The sequence below is a fragment of the Musca autumnalis genome, unplaced genomic scaffold, assembly GCF_047663935.1.
Source record: "Musca autumnalis isolate F117 unplaced genomic scaffold, ASM4766393v1 scaffold_1, whole genome shotgun sequence".
Lineage (NCBI taxonomy): Eukaryota > Metazoa > Arthropoda > Insecta > Diptera > Muscidae > Musca > Musca autumnalis.
Genome location: NW_027411644.1, coordinates 236,314,448 through 236,334,203, shown reverse-complemented (window position 1 = coordinate 236,334,203; position 19,756 = coordinate 236,314,448). Strand labels below are relative to the sequence as shown.

The window sequence follows — 19,756 nt, the reverse complement described above, 5'->3', positions numbered from 1 at the left end:
TCATTGAGCTAATTTTATTCGGGACACACCCATTGATGTGAGAGAAGTTTCCCTTGCCCCATCTGGGATGTTATTATTATATTAGATAAGTAAACGATAACTTATAACGTATCTACTTCCTTTATGTCTTGACATCCTTTTTTATACAAATACCAAGAATTGTAACCAAAATTGAAAAATTCGGTTAACTAAATTTAGTAGTGTTTTAGACACACTACTCAATGCCTGACCTTAAGAATAAGAATTCTCATTACCACTACTTCCACAACAACAGTAGCCAAACACAATTTCAAGATTAATTGTGATGCTTCGCCTTGGAGTAATCAGCCCATCTTTCTGCCATATTCTGACATTTGTTTACAGAGATGCTTCTTGAGATCTGTGTACAGAACCCATCCCAAATATTTAACGACAATTTTTTTTATTTCGAATATCTTTTTATATTCATGCATGCAAAGACGAAAACTTAAGATAAAGAAAACAAAGTCGAAAATTCAATAATCAATGGCTGGGGTTATTAATGACTGACTAGACTTAAACTAAGGTTAACTTAACTTCAAAGAATTCTTGCGTAACTTCTCGATTGTTTGGTAATTACATATATAAAAGAAAAACGTATGTGTGTATATGTGTATGCACCTTCTTTTCACTGCATTGAAGAAATATAAAGAGAATTAAAATAAGCTGATCAATTTTGAGTACTTCCCAAGCCAAGTCAGAAATGGTCAGAATTACCAATGACCTCTGCAAGAAACAAAAATGAATAGCATATTAACGAACTATTGCACATTGTGCAACACTAACTTACATCACATTTACAACAACTGGTTCAGGCCACACAGGGGCTGGATGTGGTCCTGGTTTGGGAGCAGCACCACCGCCGCCTGCACCACCTCCACCACCACCTGTGCCAACACAACCACCCTTGCCTCCTTTACCGCCACGACCACCTGTAGATCCCTCAGGACCTGGGGGACCATCCAAGCCATCCAAACCATCAGGACCACACAGATTAAGAGGTAAACCACCACCATTACCACCGCTGCCACCACTTGCACCAGATGCCCAACTATTACCAGCAGCACCGCCGGCTCCACCACCGCCACCACCATCACCACCTAGAGGACCAGCTCCAGCACCTCCTCCACCGCCTCCGCCACCACCAGCGGCAGCACCACCACCTCCGGCTCCACCACCACCAGCAGGACCCAAACCACCAGCTCCTCCAGAGCCTCCAACAGCACCACCTGGACCGCCCGCTCCACCAGCACCAGCTACAACCGAGGGAAGACCGCCAAGGCCACCCAAACCACCAGGACCACCTGCACCACCTGGTTGTCCAGGGCTACCACTTGCACCAGGCACTGAAGGAGGGGCAACGGCAACAACTACAGCTTCAGAGGAAGCAGCAGCAGCAACACCATGTGCAGCTTCTGCGGAAGAAGCTGCTGCAGCGGCGGCAGCTGCATTTAGGGCTTCGGCAGTGGCTGCAGCAGCATCAGCAGCAGCTGCATTGACCCTATCAGTTTCAGCTTTAGCAGCTTCTACAGCACGAGCAGCTGCATCAGCTGAGGCTTCTACTTGGGCATTAACAGCTTCGGCTTGGGCTTGGACAGCTTCCACAACTCTTTGGGCAGCTTCGGCATTGGCAAGGGCATCGGCTTCGACAGCTTGGTTGACTTGATCAGCCACACGTTGGGCTGCGTCGGAAACAGCAACAACGATATCAACAACAGCGGCATTTGCTGGAAATTCCAAAAAATTAACTTCGTAATTACACTGGTATTTTAATTTAGGAAGAATAACTTACGATCTGGCACTGGAGGGGGAGCATTAACTGCGGCATCCACAGCTTGGTTAACTTGATCTGCGGCCTTTTGAACTGCATCACCAACTGCCACAGCAGCATCAATTACAGCTGCAGCTGCTATAAAAAGGGAAAATCGTTATTTCTCTCATTCATTATCTTTTTTCCATATGTTTACCAACCATCTCCGGCTGGTGGACTTGCCACACTAACAACTACATTTGGATGTTGTGGTAATACCACATAATGACCTGAGGGTACTACACCAAGTGGAACTAGACTGGCATTCACTGAACCAAGGGCCACCAAAACGGTTAAAAGAAAAACCTACAAATCCATTTAAAGAGAATAGTAATTATTCATTCCATCGATAATCTTCTCGCATATCCTTTGCTTGCTCACCGATGATGTCCTCATTTTTGTGTTAACATTGAAATGTAATTTCTTTTATGGAATAAATCAAATCGAATAACTTAAGAACACTAAATCCGTTCCGAGCACGTTCGTTCGTTCTTTCGCTGTTGTTGTGTACACTTGGAGATCAATAAAACTATGATTTCTTTATGGCCATTGGTAAGCAATTTATAGAATCGAAGGTTGGTCGATGTTAGAGCATTCAGTCGCCGTTATTGCTTTGTGTTTGTTGTTCACCACCACAGCAGAGTGTTTTTCGCCAGAACTATTTGCGGTCTTAGTGTCTCAATTCCTTAATTCGTTCGTTGGTTCATTCATTCATTCAGCCATTTAACGTTACGAGTCAAAACAATAGAGATTAACCTGACGCCATCAAATATGTCGTTGCTGTTGCTAGAATATTGGATTGGCAGTGGGCAGAACTGGCAGACTGGTTATTGTGGTATTTCAGGTTGTACTTAAAACTGTTTTACTAAATTGAAATAATAAATCATGGGCAGGCAGTTGCATGGAGAGGAAAGTGAAAATCTAGATTGGAATTAATATATATTTTATTATTCGAAAATAAATCTTAGTTTTGCATAAACTATGCAAATTTTATCGTAAACCTTTTATGGTCATTAGGTTAAAGGAGTCAGGCATACATACATGTGTAGCAAAATTACATATTAGCTGGAAACGTTATTATTATTCCCTACGCCAGTACATGGCGGTGTTGGTACCTCAAGAATGGACCGACATGGATACCAACATGTCCGAAGAAAAACTGTAACTTTTGGGAGAAAAGTGATAGAGACTTTCTTGAAACATAATTTACGTTGGGTAGAAACATTACGATTTTCCATAGTAGGATATTTAAAGCTCTTGAATGGCTCAAATTTTATCGCTGTAAAGAGAACCCCAAAGAGTCCAATCGGTACCTTCACCCTAATCTTACCGTTGCGTAGAAATCTACGTACATATTTCCATTCCATTTAAAAAAAATTAAAAAAAAAACAAGTAAAAAGTATCAGTCGGCTTTGGCGACAGATATATACCCTCAGCCTGTGTGGATTGAAATACTTTCTCAAAAAAAAAAAAAAAATTGACAGAAATATGGATATCGATAGATAGGGCTTTTGTACCATACTCCTCGATCCTCGAACATACCCTTAACTACGCTTTGTGAGATATTACGCTTATCATTTTAGTGAATATTTTCGAACTTTTGTGGGAGAGGTACTGGAAGCTGCGGACCTATAAGCACTACCTTCGAATTTCATCTCATGTTCGAAGAAATATTACGATATCCAAAGTGTGGAGGAACGTAGTTTTCGGTTCGTGCTCTACAGCCACTACATATGGTGCCATAGGGGTTTTTTTTACTCCTTTCGGGCTGTTTTCTCAAGAAGTATGGACTTTCCCCTGAAAAAACGTTTACTGTCGTAATTGAGAGAGAGAATGCTAGATGCGTCAACAAAAATCAAAGTGATTCGAGAACAGGTCTTAAAGTGAATTTATCCAAAATGTTGTGTGGGATATACCGAAGGACTGAACAAAGCAAATATAGTCCATATTCCAACCTGATCTATATATGGTAGATATATTAGGATGTGTAAAGTATGGACCTAATCGGTCACTCCCATCAAGAGTTATCGTGCGCACAATTTTTTCGAACATTTTTGAACTTTTGTGGGGGAGGTACCTGAAGAAGTGGACCGATATGGCTTATTTCGAACTTAAACTAAGTTTGCGAAGGCGTAATTTTGGACCGAATCGGCAGATCCCTTCGATAGTTATCTTGCGCTCCAACCACTACACACGGTGTCACAGGGGTTTTTTTGTACCTTTCAGGCTATTTTCTCAGGAAGTATGGACTTGCCCCTGATGAATCTTGTACCATCGTATGGGAGCAGCGATTCGAGCGCAGGTCCTAAACTGAACTTTTCCGAAATTTTGTGTGGGAGGTACCTGAAGAAGTGGACCGATTGAGTCCATATTGGAACCTCATCTAAGTCTGGTAGAAATTTCACGATGTGCAAAGTATGGACCAAATCGGTTACTACCTTCAAGAGTTATCGTGCGCACAATTGTTCCGAACATTTTCGAACTTTTGTGGGGGAGGTACCGGAAGGAGTGGACCGATATAACCCATTTTCGAACTTAAACTATGTTTGGACAAAATATTACGAAAGCCAAAATTTGGACCGAATCGGTTGATCCGTTCGAGAGTTATCGTGCGCAGCAGCCAGCCAGACAGACGGACATTGCTAAATCGACTCCAAATTGTCTGAAAAGGATTTCGTCCAAACATACTTGGAGTCTAATCCATTATTTCGATGAGGCACATTTTGCTCGTTAGCATAAATGCTAAGTGTATAAAAATTACACCGTACAACACAAAATATAATTACAAGACAATTCGACTAGATTATTAAAGGAGGACTGAAAAAAGAAGACACTTGTATCGGCGTTTTGAAAGTTTACGTAGGGAAGTAACCTAAATAGGCGTGACAGGTTTTGAAATATTCGACATCAGATTCCTTGGAATCCTTGCATTTTAGGTATAAAGTGTCTTTGGCAATATTACTGACAACAATGCGAGGTATCTTTTTATGAAACTAATTAACCTTCATGCGAGTCACTAAAGTGGTCTTTTTGGTCCCTTTTATAAAAACGTTTAAAAACTCTTTTAAAATGTGACCGTATCAGCTGAAATTATAATACAAAATTATTTGTCATAAAATTTTACTATAGGTCCCCGAATACACCAAAACTCTAAATCGTATGTAAACGCCAGGAATCTGCCAAAAGAAAAATCACGTTTTAGGGTTATTGTTGTACTTTATCTGAGTTTATTAAGTTCTGTCCCACAAAACTTCATTCTAGGTAGAAGACGTCAAAGACAAAAATAATCTCCATCAAATTCCAATATAAGTCGCCAAATAAATGAAATATGTATTTGCAATATATATCAAATACACTCCACGTCAGTAGAATAGAACACCTAAATTTTTGTTAATGTTAGCTTATTTATCCCAAAACGAATGCATCTGCGTTTTTAATCTTGTGGGGATTTAAAGACTATGATGTTCCGTATCAAACACAGAAAAAAATATGTTTCTAGCTCTTCGCGAAATGATTTTCTGATCAATTTTCCGATAGTACTATGAAAAATAGGCATTCATTTTTGGTCATCAGGATAGAACAGTCACTTTATTTTCGCGAATTTTTGAGATATTAACGCCGAATTTTCTTTCAGTCGATAAAGCAAGGCTTTCTAATAATTTTTCACCAAAGAAAACCTATAAATTATTCCGCGGACACCCAAATAACAGCGTTAAATGGTTTAAATTGACAGATATTTGAAACATGTCGGAATAACAATAGGAGTCGCGCAGTTATGTCATATTTCTTCACAATAATATAGAATATGACACTGACAACCTCGACGGATACAATCGAGGGCTTCGGATGCTGATAAAATGGAACATTTTCAAAATTATTATGAAAAACGTCAAAATTTCTTATAAAAACCATGATGGTTTGTTCAACAAAATGGGTTTTTCGCGAAAAAGTCTGCCGTTTTAAGGTTTGGAAATATGCTCCAGACTTAGAGGAAAATAATCTGATATGAAAACAACCGCTATTTTTATACATTGAAGGAAATTGTAGCACATTTTTCAAATTGAACACACCCTTTGGACTTCGAGTTTTATATGTGTTCTTTTTTCGGTGTCCGCGACTGTTCTCAAGAGTGTTATGCTCCAATATAAATGGACCCGTTTATGCTCTCTATACCGGATTTTACGAATTAGTAGTTTTTTTAGGTTTCGTATGTTGTTTTAAAAAGTACTAATATTTCCCTCAGTGTATTAAAATAACGGTTATTTTCGTATCAGATTATCTTCCTCCAAATCTGGAGCATATTTCCGAACCTTTAAACGGCAGAATTCTTCGCGGAAAACCCGTTTTATTGAACAAAACATCAAGGTATTTATAAGAAATTTTGACGTTTTTCATAATTATTTTGAAAATGTTCCATCTTATCAGCATCCGAAGCATTCGATTGTATCCGTCAAAGTCGTCTGTGTCATATTCTATATTATTGTGAAGAAATATGACATAACTGCGCGACTCCTATTGATATTCCGAGATGTTTCAAATATCTGTCAATTTAAACGCTTTAACGCTGTTATTTCGGTGTCCGCGGAATAATTTATAGGTTTTCTTTTGGAAAAATGATTAGAAAGCCTTGCTTTATCGACTGAAAAAAAATTCGACGTTAATATCTCAAAAATTCGCGAAAATAAAGTGACTGTTCTATCCTGATGACCAAAAATAAATGCCTATTTTTCATAGTACTATCGGAAAATTGATCAGAAAATCATTTCGCGAAGAGCTAGAAACATATTTTTTCTGTGTTTGATACGGAACATCATAGTCTTTAAATCCCCACAAGATTAAAAACGCAGATGCATTCGTTTTGGGATAAATAAGCTAACATTAACAAAAATTTAGGTGTTCTATTCTACTGACGTGGAGTGTATTTATACCCTATACCACAATGTCGAAAAGGGTATTATAAGTTTGTTTTGGTAAAAATTCAAGTAACACCGCGAAATATTCGTAGGAGACCCCCAATGTGGTACACCAATCTTCATATCTCGACGAGATAAAACGATTTGGAGGTGTGTGTCCGTCCGACCGTCTGTCCATAATAAATTGTAAACACGCTCCAGGCCGCAATTATGGACCGATCGTCACGAAATTTTGTATGGAGGTCGGGTTCAGATCAGAATAGATCCCTATTCTTATTGGTGATGATCGTGAAATATTTAGCGGGTGAAATCTCTTAATTCCTGGAAGTGACATTCCGGACAAGTGAGATATACTTGAAAGTGGAACGCTTGACCTTTCAATTGATGCCAATTATGTTGGTGTGCATGATCAGATAACAGAGTTACAGCCTAATATATTCCGTTATTTGTTTGTGGTGTGATAATAAACTCGCTAGAAGTCGCAATTATACATCAATAGTCACGAAATTTTGCACCGGGTGAAATGGACCATTACTTTTGTATGAAAAATATACAAATTTTATTTTTGGTCGATATTTTAATTCCTTGAGGACATATATATTTCGCAAAGTAGCCTACATATGGAAAAAAAACTACTGACCTTTCCTCTGATGTAAATTGCAATAAAGTGTTTGCTAGATAACGGGCCTACTGCCTAATATATAATGGGTTCTGTGTAGAGAACCACACTTTTATCCCATGCTACTTATTGTCTCTCCAAAAATTTATGTAACACCACGAAATATTCGTCCTAGACCTCGTATATGATATTTTTATATATCAACATTTTCTTACAACGATCAGACACCGAAAAACCGGACCTTCATGCTAATTTATAAAAATTTCAAAATTTCTTTAGACTGATATTAATAGATGACTTGTTTTAACATAAACAATTATCAGGCTAAAGTAGTATAAACTGATCAACTGCCCTGGCCGGTCATAACATGATGAGGTACCAGTCTCATCTTAATACCTATAAGGCACCGTGGGAAAAATACCGATCTAGCGTGCAGAAAATCAAAAAATTGACTTGAAGGAAACTATGAAACTCTAGTACAGTATTGAACTACAGTGTTGACTGTTTTCAATGGCATATGTAATATCTATATATATAAAGTAGAAAAATGTTTGTACGTTTGTTTGTATGTTTGTTTGTTTGTTTGAAGTTTATGGACTCAAAAACCGCTGAACCGATCTTCCTGAAAATTTCTGAGTATATCACTACACGGCCTGAAAGTAACATAGACTACTAAAATTTCTGAAATTCCGCGTTGGTCCGGAGATATAGCATCAGCATCGGATGTACCTCCAAAAATTTAGATTTTTATGCAAATATCTATAGAATGGTAACAGATAATGTCCCCAAATTTTGGATGTGTGAAGGATTTTGGTCTAGAAATAAATTTCACAAATTATATTTAAATCGGTTCAGATTTGGATATAGCTCCCAAATATATTTTCGGCCGATTTCATGTATTTTATGCATTAAACACGATATGTATGTCCAATTTCAATGAAATTTGGAATGCGTGACGAAATTGAGCCTAGAAATAAATTTGCCAATTTATATTGAAATCGGTTCAGATTTGGATATAGCTCCCAAATATATTATCGTCCGATTTCAAGTATTTGATGGACCAAACACGTGTGACGAAAATTGGCCTACAAATAAATATATCAAAATATATTTTACCTTATTCGGGGTAGCGAAGCGCATCGGGTTCAGCTAGTGTAAATATAAATAGTCAGAACGGAATAACTGTACATTTAAAATTGGTATTTTTACAATGTTAACGATGACCTTTTTTAGCTATAAAATTGCGATTCTGTGAATATGTTATTATGGAATCTTTTGTATTTCTGATATACCGTAATAGTATTTAAATAAATTAAATAGTTTTGTAACCCATCAGTTCTTTTAGTTTAGATATTTCGGGGTAAATAAATGTAAGGACCATTTTTTCTAAATTCTTCATTAAAATAGGGGTTTAGTATAGAAATTATTTAATTAATTATTATTTATTTTAATTTAATTATTTTTTTAATTTTTTACGTATCTTGTCTAGAATAATATCTGAAAATTTTTCCTGCGACTTCCTGCGACTTTTGGTTTTAAAGCAATTTTTAGGAAATATGCCAATTCGGGAACTAAGCTTTTTTAAGTTTGGTTCAAATTAAAAAAATGATTATGGGAAACATTTTGATAAATAAGATCAAATATCACTTGAAATTGATCACGGCATAGCAGATAAGAAATTAGAAAATGAGAAAGCCCGTCCTACGGTTCCAACGATACAGGTGGAAGTAGCAAAATTAATGCAGTGATGCGTCTCCAAACAAACTGTTAAATACGAGTTTTAATTACCGAAAAGTGGGGTGATTTTGAACTCTTATTACACCATCCACCATAAATTATGTATATTCAAATCAGATTTCATGTGTGTAAAATTTTAAAAATACCGAAAATCGGGGGTACCTTTCTATGGGGGCTATATCAAAAAGTACCCCCATCAAAGACTAAATGCAAAATTTCAGCCATTTCAGTTTGATAATGCGGATAAAATCTTCAAAATTATCAACATCGTGCGGTACCTTCCTATGGGGTTATATCAAAAAGTGGACCTGTACCGACAATTCTCTGTTGGAATTTTTTCATTTCATCATAGACCCAAGAAAAAATAACCTCTCAGAACAATTTGTAACTACCTTTTCAACATCTTCCTGGAAAAAGTCATATAACTTGCAAAAGCTAAATAAAATGACAGAATAATATATTATACATAAATATCCACATTTTACTTGCTTATATCGACGACATTCTCATCATGGATCGATTAGTTAAAGAAGTAACTTATACCTTTTAGGAAGTAAAAAAAGTATGTGAGGAAAGACATTTTGTTTAGTTTTCCATCGAAAAAAATTCAAATTGAGAAAAAATCCCATTCTCAAATCTGTTCGAGATACTAATTTCGGTTATTGTGCGTAAAAGTTATAGCGGTTTCAATTCTGATAATAAGAAAAAAATCTTAAAAAAGTGCTACTCATTATATTGAGAAACATTGTAAATTAATGACTCCCTACATACTACATGATTACTGAGGTCCCATAACTTTAATGAAAAATATGTAAATTTTCGCGGAAAATAAGAAAGAATTAAAAAATAATAGATTGTAACATGTTTTAATAAATTTCAAGCTATTTATGCATCTTAAATATATTTTAATCTAATCTGTACATTATCTAAACATCGCGAAGATTCAAATGAAACCAAAACTTTACAAATCTGTTTAGCGGTTCGCATATTATAGCAAAAACAAAAAATGTACTGAACAAATTTTGTAAGAAAAATATTGTTTTTTTTATACCCTCCACCATAGTATGGAGGGTATATTAAGTTTGTTTTTCCGTTTGTAACGCATTGAAATACTCATTTGCGACCCTATAAAGTATATATATTCTTGATCAGGGTAAAATTCTAAGTCGATCTGAGCACGTCCGTCCGTCCGTCCGTCTGTGGTAATCACTCTAGCATCCACAAAAATGGAGATAGGACGCTGAAATTTTGGAAAAATGTGTCTTTTGTTTGCAGGCAGGTCAAGTTCGATGATGGGCTATATCGGTCCACGTTTTGGTATAGCCCCCATATAACGGTACCCCCCGATTTACGGTATTTTGACGTTTTTAGCTACATTTTCAGACCGATTTGGCTATAATTTGACATTTAGGGTTCTTAAGTATCAATAAACTTATATAACAAAAGTTGTGGACATAGGTCCACGTTTTGGTATAGCCCCCATATAACGGTACCCCCCGATTTGCGGTATTTTGACGTTTTTAGCTACATTTTTACACCGATTTAGCTATAATTTGACATTTGAAGTTCTTAAATGTCAATAAACTTATATATTAGAAGTTGTCGACATAGGTCCACGTTTTGCTATAGCACCCATATAACGGTACCCCCCGATTTGCGGTATTTTGACGTTTTTAGCTACATTTTCAGACCGATGTAGCTATAATTTGACATTTAGGGTTCTTAAGTATCAATAAACTTATATAACAAAAGTTGTGGACATAGGTCCACGTTTTGGTATAGCCCCCATATAACGGTACCCCCCGATTTACGGTATTTTGACGTTTTTAGCTACATTTTCAGACCGATGAAGCTATAATTTGACATTTGAAGTTCTTAAATGTCAATAAACTTATGTGACAAAACTTGTGGACATAGGTCCACGTTTTGGTATAGCCCCCATATAACGGTACCCCCCGATTTACGGTATTTTGACGTTTTTAGCTACATTTTCAGACCGATATAGCTATAATTTGACATTTAGGGTTCTTAAGTGTAACTAAACTTATATAACAAAAGTTGTGGACCTAGGTCCACGTTTTGGTATAGCCCCCATATAACGGTACCCCCGATTTACGGCATTTTGACGTTTTTATCTACATTTTCAGACCGATTTAGCTATCAATTGACATTTAGGGTTTGTAACGACCCACCCTACCTGGTCCTATTTCCGGAGGAAGTGGCTACCTTCTCGCCCCAGCCGTGCTCAGTCATGGGGGGGTTGTTTTCCTCGGATAATAGCATTCGGGTCCGCTTACATAAAGTAAAATTCAAATAAGGTAGCTCTTTTTAAGGGGAGTATTTCCCCTGAAATAAATGAAGTTGGGGAAGTGTAAGAAAAGGAGTAAGAGGAGTGACGTAAGAAAAGACGTGACCTAAGGTATCAGTCAGCCACTAGCGGTTCCACCGCCCACCCAACCATTCTAAAGAAGTTCATAACTCTTTAGATCCAGTTATAGTGATCCCTTATGAATTCCCTTTCATCTTTCGTGCGAAAAAGCGAATTAGTTTAGTTAAAATTCATAATCAATTATATTTTTAACAATAAAATAACAAAAAGTAAGTTGCAATGGTGTTAACAAGTATTTTTGATCGCGAAAATAATATGATTAGCAGATACAATGTTGATTGAAAACAAAATGAAAACCATTCGTTCGATGGTATAGATTTAATACGGAGTTAATATATATATAGAGTTAAAAGAAAACAAAATGATTGTACAGTTAATATTAAGTGTAAAACTTATATTAATTGTGTGACAAATAGAATATGAGTATGGGTATTAGTGATTATTCTGACCGGTGGTCATACAAAATAAATAATGTATGTAATAAAGTGTCTTGCAGGGTGAACGAGCAAATACAATGAGAATATATATTGATTTATATAGTCGACTTACCAATAAAGATCACCGTTGTCATCAGGCCTGAGGATAATGGTTCTTTGGTCGAAATTGCGGGATGGAAAAGTTAATTAATATTCAAATTGCATCGCCCGTTTAGATGAAATTCAAGTATTTGGGATAAGACAAATGTAAAACTGTGTGTTGATTCTTAACGTGTAATAAAAACTGCGTTCTCCATACAAAGATTTAATTCATGGGTTCCAAAATTGTGCCTCGAAGGACAGAGGATGATATGACCAGTACAGAAAGGATGTTATGATCTGATATCCAAATTAAATTAAATTGTTGTTGTTATAGAGCTTTTGGTTTGGGTTAGTCCTGAAACTAGATGTTCTTCAAATGTTCGATCTTCAGGATATTAGGAATATTAATATTTCAACAATTGTAGGGCAGCCAACATTGAAAAATCGCAAAATCACACAAAATTCCAAATCTTTAACTTATTTTTAAGGATTCGTCCTGCCTTCACTGATAAATTGCAAAATTCGTATATAATTTCTTGAAAAATCTTCTCCAAATTTTGAGTGACTGAAGAATTCGTTCTATGAGCGTTTTAAATGAGTTGTTCCGATTTCCATTTACAAATTAATAAGCAGGAGTCCCATTCAAAGGATATTAAAATTGCCAATCCTTAGAACACAATTTGAATATACAAGGATTTCCTTCTCAAGGGATTTTCACAATTTCCTTTAGAGGAATATAATATTTTTTCCTTTCTTTAATATTTATTTTATGTGTTCTTGTCCGGGCAAAAGCCAAAAATCGAATGTTCGACAATATTTTTTTTTCAAAAAGTCTATTTTCAATTTGTTTATTTCCTAACAGCCCACTCGATTGAAACATGTAAAATGTACAAAGTGGAATATCAGGTTGAAGAATTTAAGGAAAGGCAAACTAGTGCAAACGAAACTCACAGGTTCTTAAATGTCAATAAACTTATATAACTAGTTACCGCCCGATTTCAGGTATTTTGAGAATTTTACCAACAAGTTTTAACCGAATTATCTGTAATTTGAACATTTGACATTTGAAATTCTTATTGGTCACCACACCTCTCCACCAAAAATTGTCAAGAAAGCCCCCATATAACGGTACCTCCCGATTTTCAGTAATTTGATGATTTTAGCTACAATATTAAACCGAACTAGCAGTAATTTGACATTTGAAGTTCTTAGTGGTCACAACACCTCTCCATCAAAATTGTCAACATAGGTCCATGTTCGGATATAGCTCCCATGTAACGGTACCTCCAAATTTTCAGTAATTTGGCAATTTTAGCTACAATTTTTAACAGAACTAACTGTAATTTGACATTTGAAGGTTGTAGTGGTCACCACACATCTGCATCAACAATTTTCAACATAGCCCCAATATAACGATACTTCCCAATTTTCGGTACTTTGAGGATTTTACTTAAAATGTTTAACCGTACGTAGGTCCATGTTTTTGTATAGCCCCAAAACAAACCTCCCGATTTTCCGTACATTAGCTTTATTTGTTTGACGAACTTTCTGTAATTTGAAATTTAAAAGTCAACAAAAATTCTGCAACAAAAATTGTTCATTTAAGTTCAAATTTTCGTATAGCCCAGATACCTCCGAACTAGCTGTTAATGACATTTGAAGTTCCCACGTTATGTACCGATTTTCGATATTTTGAGGATTCTAGCTAAATTTTTTAACCGAATTAGGAGTTATTTGACATTAAAGGCTCTTATCAAAAACTGTCAACATAGGCCCATGTTTTATTATAACCCCTATATAACAGTACCTCCCAATTTCTAGCCCACCAAAAATTGTCAACAGTTAGATATAGGCACCATAAAAAAGGCCTTCCGAATGAAGCATTTTATGTACATTATCTGACATTTTAACGTACTCACTTAAAGCTGGGGACAGGAATGAATATTTTATGGTGGAGGGTATGAAAAGTTCGGCCCGGCCGAACTTAACGCTTTTTTACTTGTTTCAAATTTATTTTGTGAGTTAGTTGAACAAAATGTAGGAAAACTAGGTCGGAGTTATTCATTTAGTTGAGGTAAAATTCACGCGAAAACGCACATTTATCATTGTAATCACTTTCCGAATACACACTAACATCTTGAGGAAGATAGGGAAGATGTTCATATAACGTTTGGGTACCTATCAATGGGGAATGATTTTGAAGGAAAACTGTATCGGGTAATATACATTTTGAAATGCGTGTAAATCGCGAAATCCTCAAAATCACTTGATGCGCATGCGGTTTCCCGAAACAGTGAATTGTTTTCTTTTCATTTGTAAACATTTACCAAGATTTACTTTGGCGGCGGCGATGTAGCATCGTCTGCAGTTTAATGTGCAAAAAATTGTATAGCGCTAATAATTTGCATAAAGTGCACACACTTTTTATGCGCATCCGATTTCACTATCAACCGTGAAAAATACATGGATCTAAACCTATTTTAATAAAATCCATCAGCAACCGTGGATGTAGCATCACTCAGTATTTTTGGTATAAATCGGATACAGTTTCCCTTCCGCTTAACTTTTTAATCCTCTGTTTCCGCAAAAACGCGAAACGATCAACAGAAAACGCGAATCAATCCGCGATATTTTCAAAAACATTTTTCGCAAATTTTTCAACTTTTGCAGTATACGTTTTCGCCGATTTAGTGGATGGATTTTCACGATCTCTGATTTATATCATCCGGACCGCCGAAAACTAAAATATCGCGGGGTACCAACACCCTTAAAAGGATATTGTAAATATTGTACCCAAAAAATAGGTTTATTAGAAAAAATATCGCGCTAACCCATTTATGTAGTTGCAGACGGGGTTTTTTGAGCTGTGGAGGAAGTATGAATTTGCCCCCGAAAAAAACTTGTACGGTCTTAATATGTGCCGAGGCGTGTCCTTAAACTGTGGAAGCTGCACAAAGAAGTGGTCCTATATAGTCCATCTTCGGATCTGATCTCTCTCATTGAACCAAATCGGATCGCACCGTTTTGGCGAAAATTTTTGAACTTTTGTGGGGGAGGTATAGAAGGAATGAACCGATAAGGGCCACTTTCGAACTTTAAGTTTGGTGAAACAAGTAAAAAAGCTTTGCCGACAGAGATGTGAATTGAAACTTTCATCAACGGAACGTTCGAATGTATTTAGGGTCTTTTCAGAATTTTGTGGCCTTTTTTAGACATTTGATTAGGATTAAAGTTCAAAAGTATTGCAGAGTAGGCACGGTGCTCTTGAAACAATTTTAAATGGAAGGTGCTTACACCTCGGAAGTTTTTGCGGATTCTGAAACTACAATGTTTATAGATGAGAACAATCAAAAAGCAAAAAAAATCGCCGGAGCGCTTTTTCAATAAATCGCGATTTAAGTTGAAATTTTTAGGGGTTGTTTAGGTTTTCACGATTTTGCTTAGAAACCGCAAGTCCTATCAAAATGGGACTAAGAAAAATGATGTAGCTATGAAAATTCTCTACAAGATCAACCTTTATGGTTTTTTCGTAGTTTTTACCATTTTTGAGATATAGAAGTTCAAATTGGGACAATGCACTAACTGTATCGCCCCCTTATAAAACAATGTCATGGAGGGTGCGCCTTAACTAACTTTTGATGAAAACCGCTTACACAGGGAAAGTTTTTGTGAATTCTGAAACAGCATTGTTCATAGATGAGAAAAATCCAAAAACAAGACAAAATCGCTGTAGGGATTTTTAAATAAATCGCGGTCAAAATTCACATTTTTAGGTGTTTTTTAGGTTTTCACGATTTTTCTTGGAAACCGCAAGTCCAATCGAAATGGAGCTAAAGAAAATGTTGTAGCTGTGAAAATTCTCTAGAGGATTGACGTTTATCATTTTTTCCCAGTCTGTACCATTTTTGAGATATAGAAGCTCAGTTTACATTTTTAGGGTTTTTTGTTAGGGTTTCGCGATTTTGCTTGAATACGGTAAGTCTTATCGATATGGGACCTGAGAAAATCTGAAAGCTGTGAAAATTCTCCACAAGACTGGCTTAAGTATCTTATCCTAAGTTGTAACATTTGTTTAGATATATAAGTTTAAGTTGGGAATTTGCAGTCATGACATTGTTTTATAAGGGGGCGATACGGAATTGAATTGAATTTCAATTGTCCCAATTTGAACTTCTATATCTCAAAAATGGTAAAACCGACGAGAATACCATAAAGGTCAATCTTGTAGAGAATTTTCATGGCTACAACATTTGTTTTAGTCCTAATTTGATAGAAATTGCGGTTTCTAAGAAAAATCGCGAAAACCTACACAACTCCTAAAAATGTCAACTTAAATCGCGATTTATTTATATCACGCCAACTAATCAATTCAGTGGGTCATCGGTATTGCCCGTCTTCGAACTGAAACTAAGTTTGGACAAAATATAACGAAGCCAAATTTTAGACCAAATTGGTTGATCAGTTCGAGAGTTATCGTGCTTTCCAGCCACTACATATGTTGCCATAAGGGTTTTTTAGACCTATCGGGCTCTTTTGTCAAGAAGTGTGGACTTGCCCCTGAAAATATTTTACTGTCGTAATGAAGGCAGCGAATGCAAGTTGCTTCAACAAAAATCAATGTGATTCGAGAGCAGGTCTTAAAAGGAACTTATCCGAAATTTTGTGTGGGAGGTACACAAAGGAGTGGACAAATATAGTCCATATTAGAACGTGCTCTGTATCTGGTAGATATATTAGGATGTGTAAAGTATGGACAAAATCTTGCGCTCCAACCACTACACACAGTGTAAAAACCGTTTTTTGCTACTATCAGGCTATTTTCTCAGGAAGAATGAAACTTGTGCCGTCATATGAGGGCAGTGAATACAAGTTGTTACAACAAAAATCAAAGCGATTCGAAAGCAGGACCTAAACTGAACTTTTTGTGTAGGAAGTACCCGAAGGATTGGTTCACTCCTTGGAACCTCATAAAAGTCTGGTAGAAATGTCACGATGTGCAAAGTATGGATCAAATCGGTTACTACCTTTAATAGTTATCGTGCGCACAAATTGTTCAAAGATTTTCGAACTTTTGTGGGGGAGTTACAGGAAGGAGTGGGCCGATATAATACATCTTCGAACTTAAACTAAATTTGGACAAACTATTACGAAAGCCAAATTTTGCACCGAATCGGTTGATCCGTTCGAGAGTTATAGTGCGCTCCAGCCAGCCAGCCAGACAGACGGACGGACATGGATAAATCAACTCCAAATTGTCTGAAACTAATTTTGTCCAAACATACTTGGGGTCTAAAACCATTATTTAGGTGAGGCACATTTCGACCGTATGAAAGCATAAATGCTGAGGGTATACATATTAGAATTTACAAAATCGGGAACCAAATTCTGATTGCGTCAGAAGATACGTAATTGGGCACATTTCTATCGTACCATTAGCCTAAAGCTTTAGGGCATTAAAAGTATTAACTGGATTGGGAGGAAATTGTTTGAACTTTAGAAAGAGCGGTATCCGAAGGAGTGAACAGATCCTCATTTTCGAAGCTTATCTAAAATTCGCAGAAATATTACGATATGCAAAGTTTGGACCAATGCAATATCCCGTTCCCAGCCACTACACATGGTGGCCGTAAGGTTTTTTTACAGATGTCGGGTCATTTTCTAAGAAAGTATGAACTTGCCCCTGTAAGTACAAGTTATTGCTCTCTGCCCCCATACGACGGTATAAGTTTCATAAGGGGCAAGTCAAAAAACCCCCTATGACACTGTGTGTTGTGGTTGGAGCGCAAGATAACTCCCGAATGGATCTGTTGATTCCGTCCAAAATTTGGCCTTCGTAATATTTTTTCCTAACTTAGTTTAAGTTCGAAGATAGCCCATATTGATCCACTCCTTCAAGTACCTCCCCCACAAAAGTTCAAAAATGTTCGGAAAAATTGTGCGCACGATAACTCTTGAAGGGAGCTACCGATTTGGTCCACACTTTACACATCCTCATATATCTGCCGTATGTATATCAGTTTTGAATATGGACTATATTTGTACATTCCTTCGGGTACCTCCCCCACAAAATTTCGGATAAGTCCACTTTAAGACCTGCTCTCGAATCACTTTGATTTCTGTTGAAGCAACTTGCATTCGCTGCCTCAATTATTATGTTTTTTCAGGGGCAAATCCATACTTCTTGAGAAAACAGACCAAAAGGTGTCCAAACTTAGTTTCAGTTCGAAGATTGGCAACAACTTCCTGTACTTCCCTCCAATATTTAAAAAATGCACGATATCCCTTGAACCAAATTTGGTTTAGCTTCTAAAATGGCTGATATCCCCTACAAAAGTTCAACAATTGTGCCGATATGTCCGTAGATGAAAGTTTCACTTCACATAGGCTGAGGGTATATCTCTGTCGGCAAAGCCAACTGATACTGTTTTACTTGTTTTTTGTTCCTTTACTTTTCTGAAAAAGTGGTGATGAGAGAAAAATTTTGACAGCCCAAAAATGTGAGTCATATGTAAAATACATGTAGAATTTATTACTTCTGGCCAGAACTTTACGTTACAATATTCCACAGCAATAGAGTAAATAATATTCGACTTGTTTAACCACAAAAACGTTTCGACTTCACATTCAAAGCACTTCATCTTCCTTAAGGTGTTAGCGGTTAACAGAAGTTCGCTCATTGCACATTTTTTGCAATGTTTGCATTCAATTTGAACGAGTTATGCATTCTGGCATGAACTTGAAACTGACCACTACCTGTCACAACAACACATTCAATAAATAACTTCAGTAAGATTTTTTTCTACTTTACAGAAATATTTTTCAGATTATCAGTCAAACGTAAATGTGTATTAGAGTTCCTTGGTAAACAATATTTATGTTTTATATGCTTCTTGATGAATATTCTTTTTAACGTTCTTCAAGACATTGAACGCACAAAAGAGATGATTGACGTACATTTATTTTTAAAACCCCGTTTGAAAATCAAGTCAAGTTTAAGTTAAACGTTTTAATTATATGAAAAATAATCTCAACCATTTTATTATTGCATCTTCGATTTTAATTTCATTATCTAGATTTTTATAAGTGAAAAAGTCACACTTATTTACCTTAAGGCAATCTAATATATGACAAATTATTGTCTGCAAATTCAATTCAATCTAACACGCGAGATATTCAAGTTTCATTCAATACACTTGTTTCCCCAAGCCACAAAAGCAGAGGCAAAAACGACAAAATGCCACCGTTTATTGTAATTGCTTTGTTGTAATACCTTTTGTTGAGAGGGAGAACGAAACAACTTGTAGAACTTGTATTGGAATTGCGTGCCCTATGGCCACCAACAAAGTGTTAACTTGCTCGAGGTCAATCGTACTGAAATACACTTGTTAACGAATGGTTTACTGGTTGGTTGGCTGCCCGATACAGTTTTGCCATAACGTCATCTATTCATTATTTACAGCTGATCGATCTATCTGTGGCGCAATTAGTTACGATCAATGTCAAAGCAAAAATAGCATTTCTTAAATAACTTGTATTCATAATATCTAATCTAAGGGTAGAATAACTGGTTTTCTGTTCTATAAATTGTTCTTTTATTACACAAAAAGTAATGTTATTTCTGTAAGAAGGTAGGCGTTTTTTATTTCGAACAAATGTTTATGTAGACATATAGCTAGCAATAATAATAAGATGTGGATTTTCTGTTGAAATTCTTGGACAATTTTTTAACCATGCTCGAAGAAGATGAGAAAA

At 36.3% G+C, this 19,756-nt stretch overlaps 1 protein-coding gene across 15 annotated transcripts; it reads right to left on the bottom strand.

The window, feature by feature from the left end:
• Window positions 1-493: 493 nt before the first annotated feature.
• On the bottom strand, window positions 494-19,384 carry LOC141389257 (uncharacterized). Of its 15 annotated transcripts, none has more exons than XM_073960541.1 (7): window positions 19,275-19,384; window positions 12,036-12,077; window positions 2,210-2,643; window positions 1,990-2,134; window positions 1,811-1,927; window positions 809-1,745; window positions 494-744 (listed from the first exon to the last, which is right to left on the bottom strand). In XM_073960541.1, the coding sequence occupies exons 3-7, from the start codon at window positions 2,222-2,224 to the stop codon at window positions 732-734; spliced, it is 1,227 nt and encodes a 408-aa protein (XP_073816642.1). In that variant the 5' UTR covers window positions 2,225-2,643; window positions 12,036-12,077; window positions 19,275-19,384; the 3' UTR covers window positions 494-731. The 15 variants fall into 15 exon arrangements, with proteins under 15 accessions (XP_073816642.1, XP_073816632.1, XP_073816640.1 ...); XM_073960531.1 differs by having other exon boundaries at window positions 12,036-12,301; window positions 19,275-19,383; XM_073960539.1 differs by having other exon boundaries at window positions 2,210-2,614; window positions 12,036-12,389; window positions 19,111-19,377.
• Window positions 19,385-19,756: the final 372 nt, after the last annotated feature.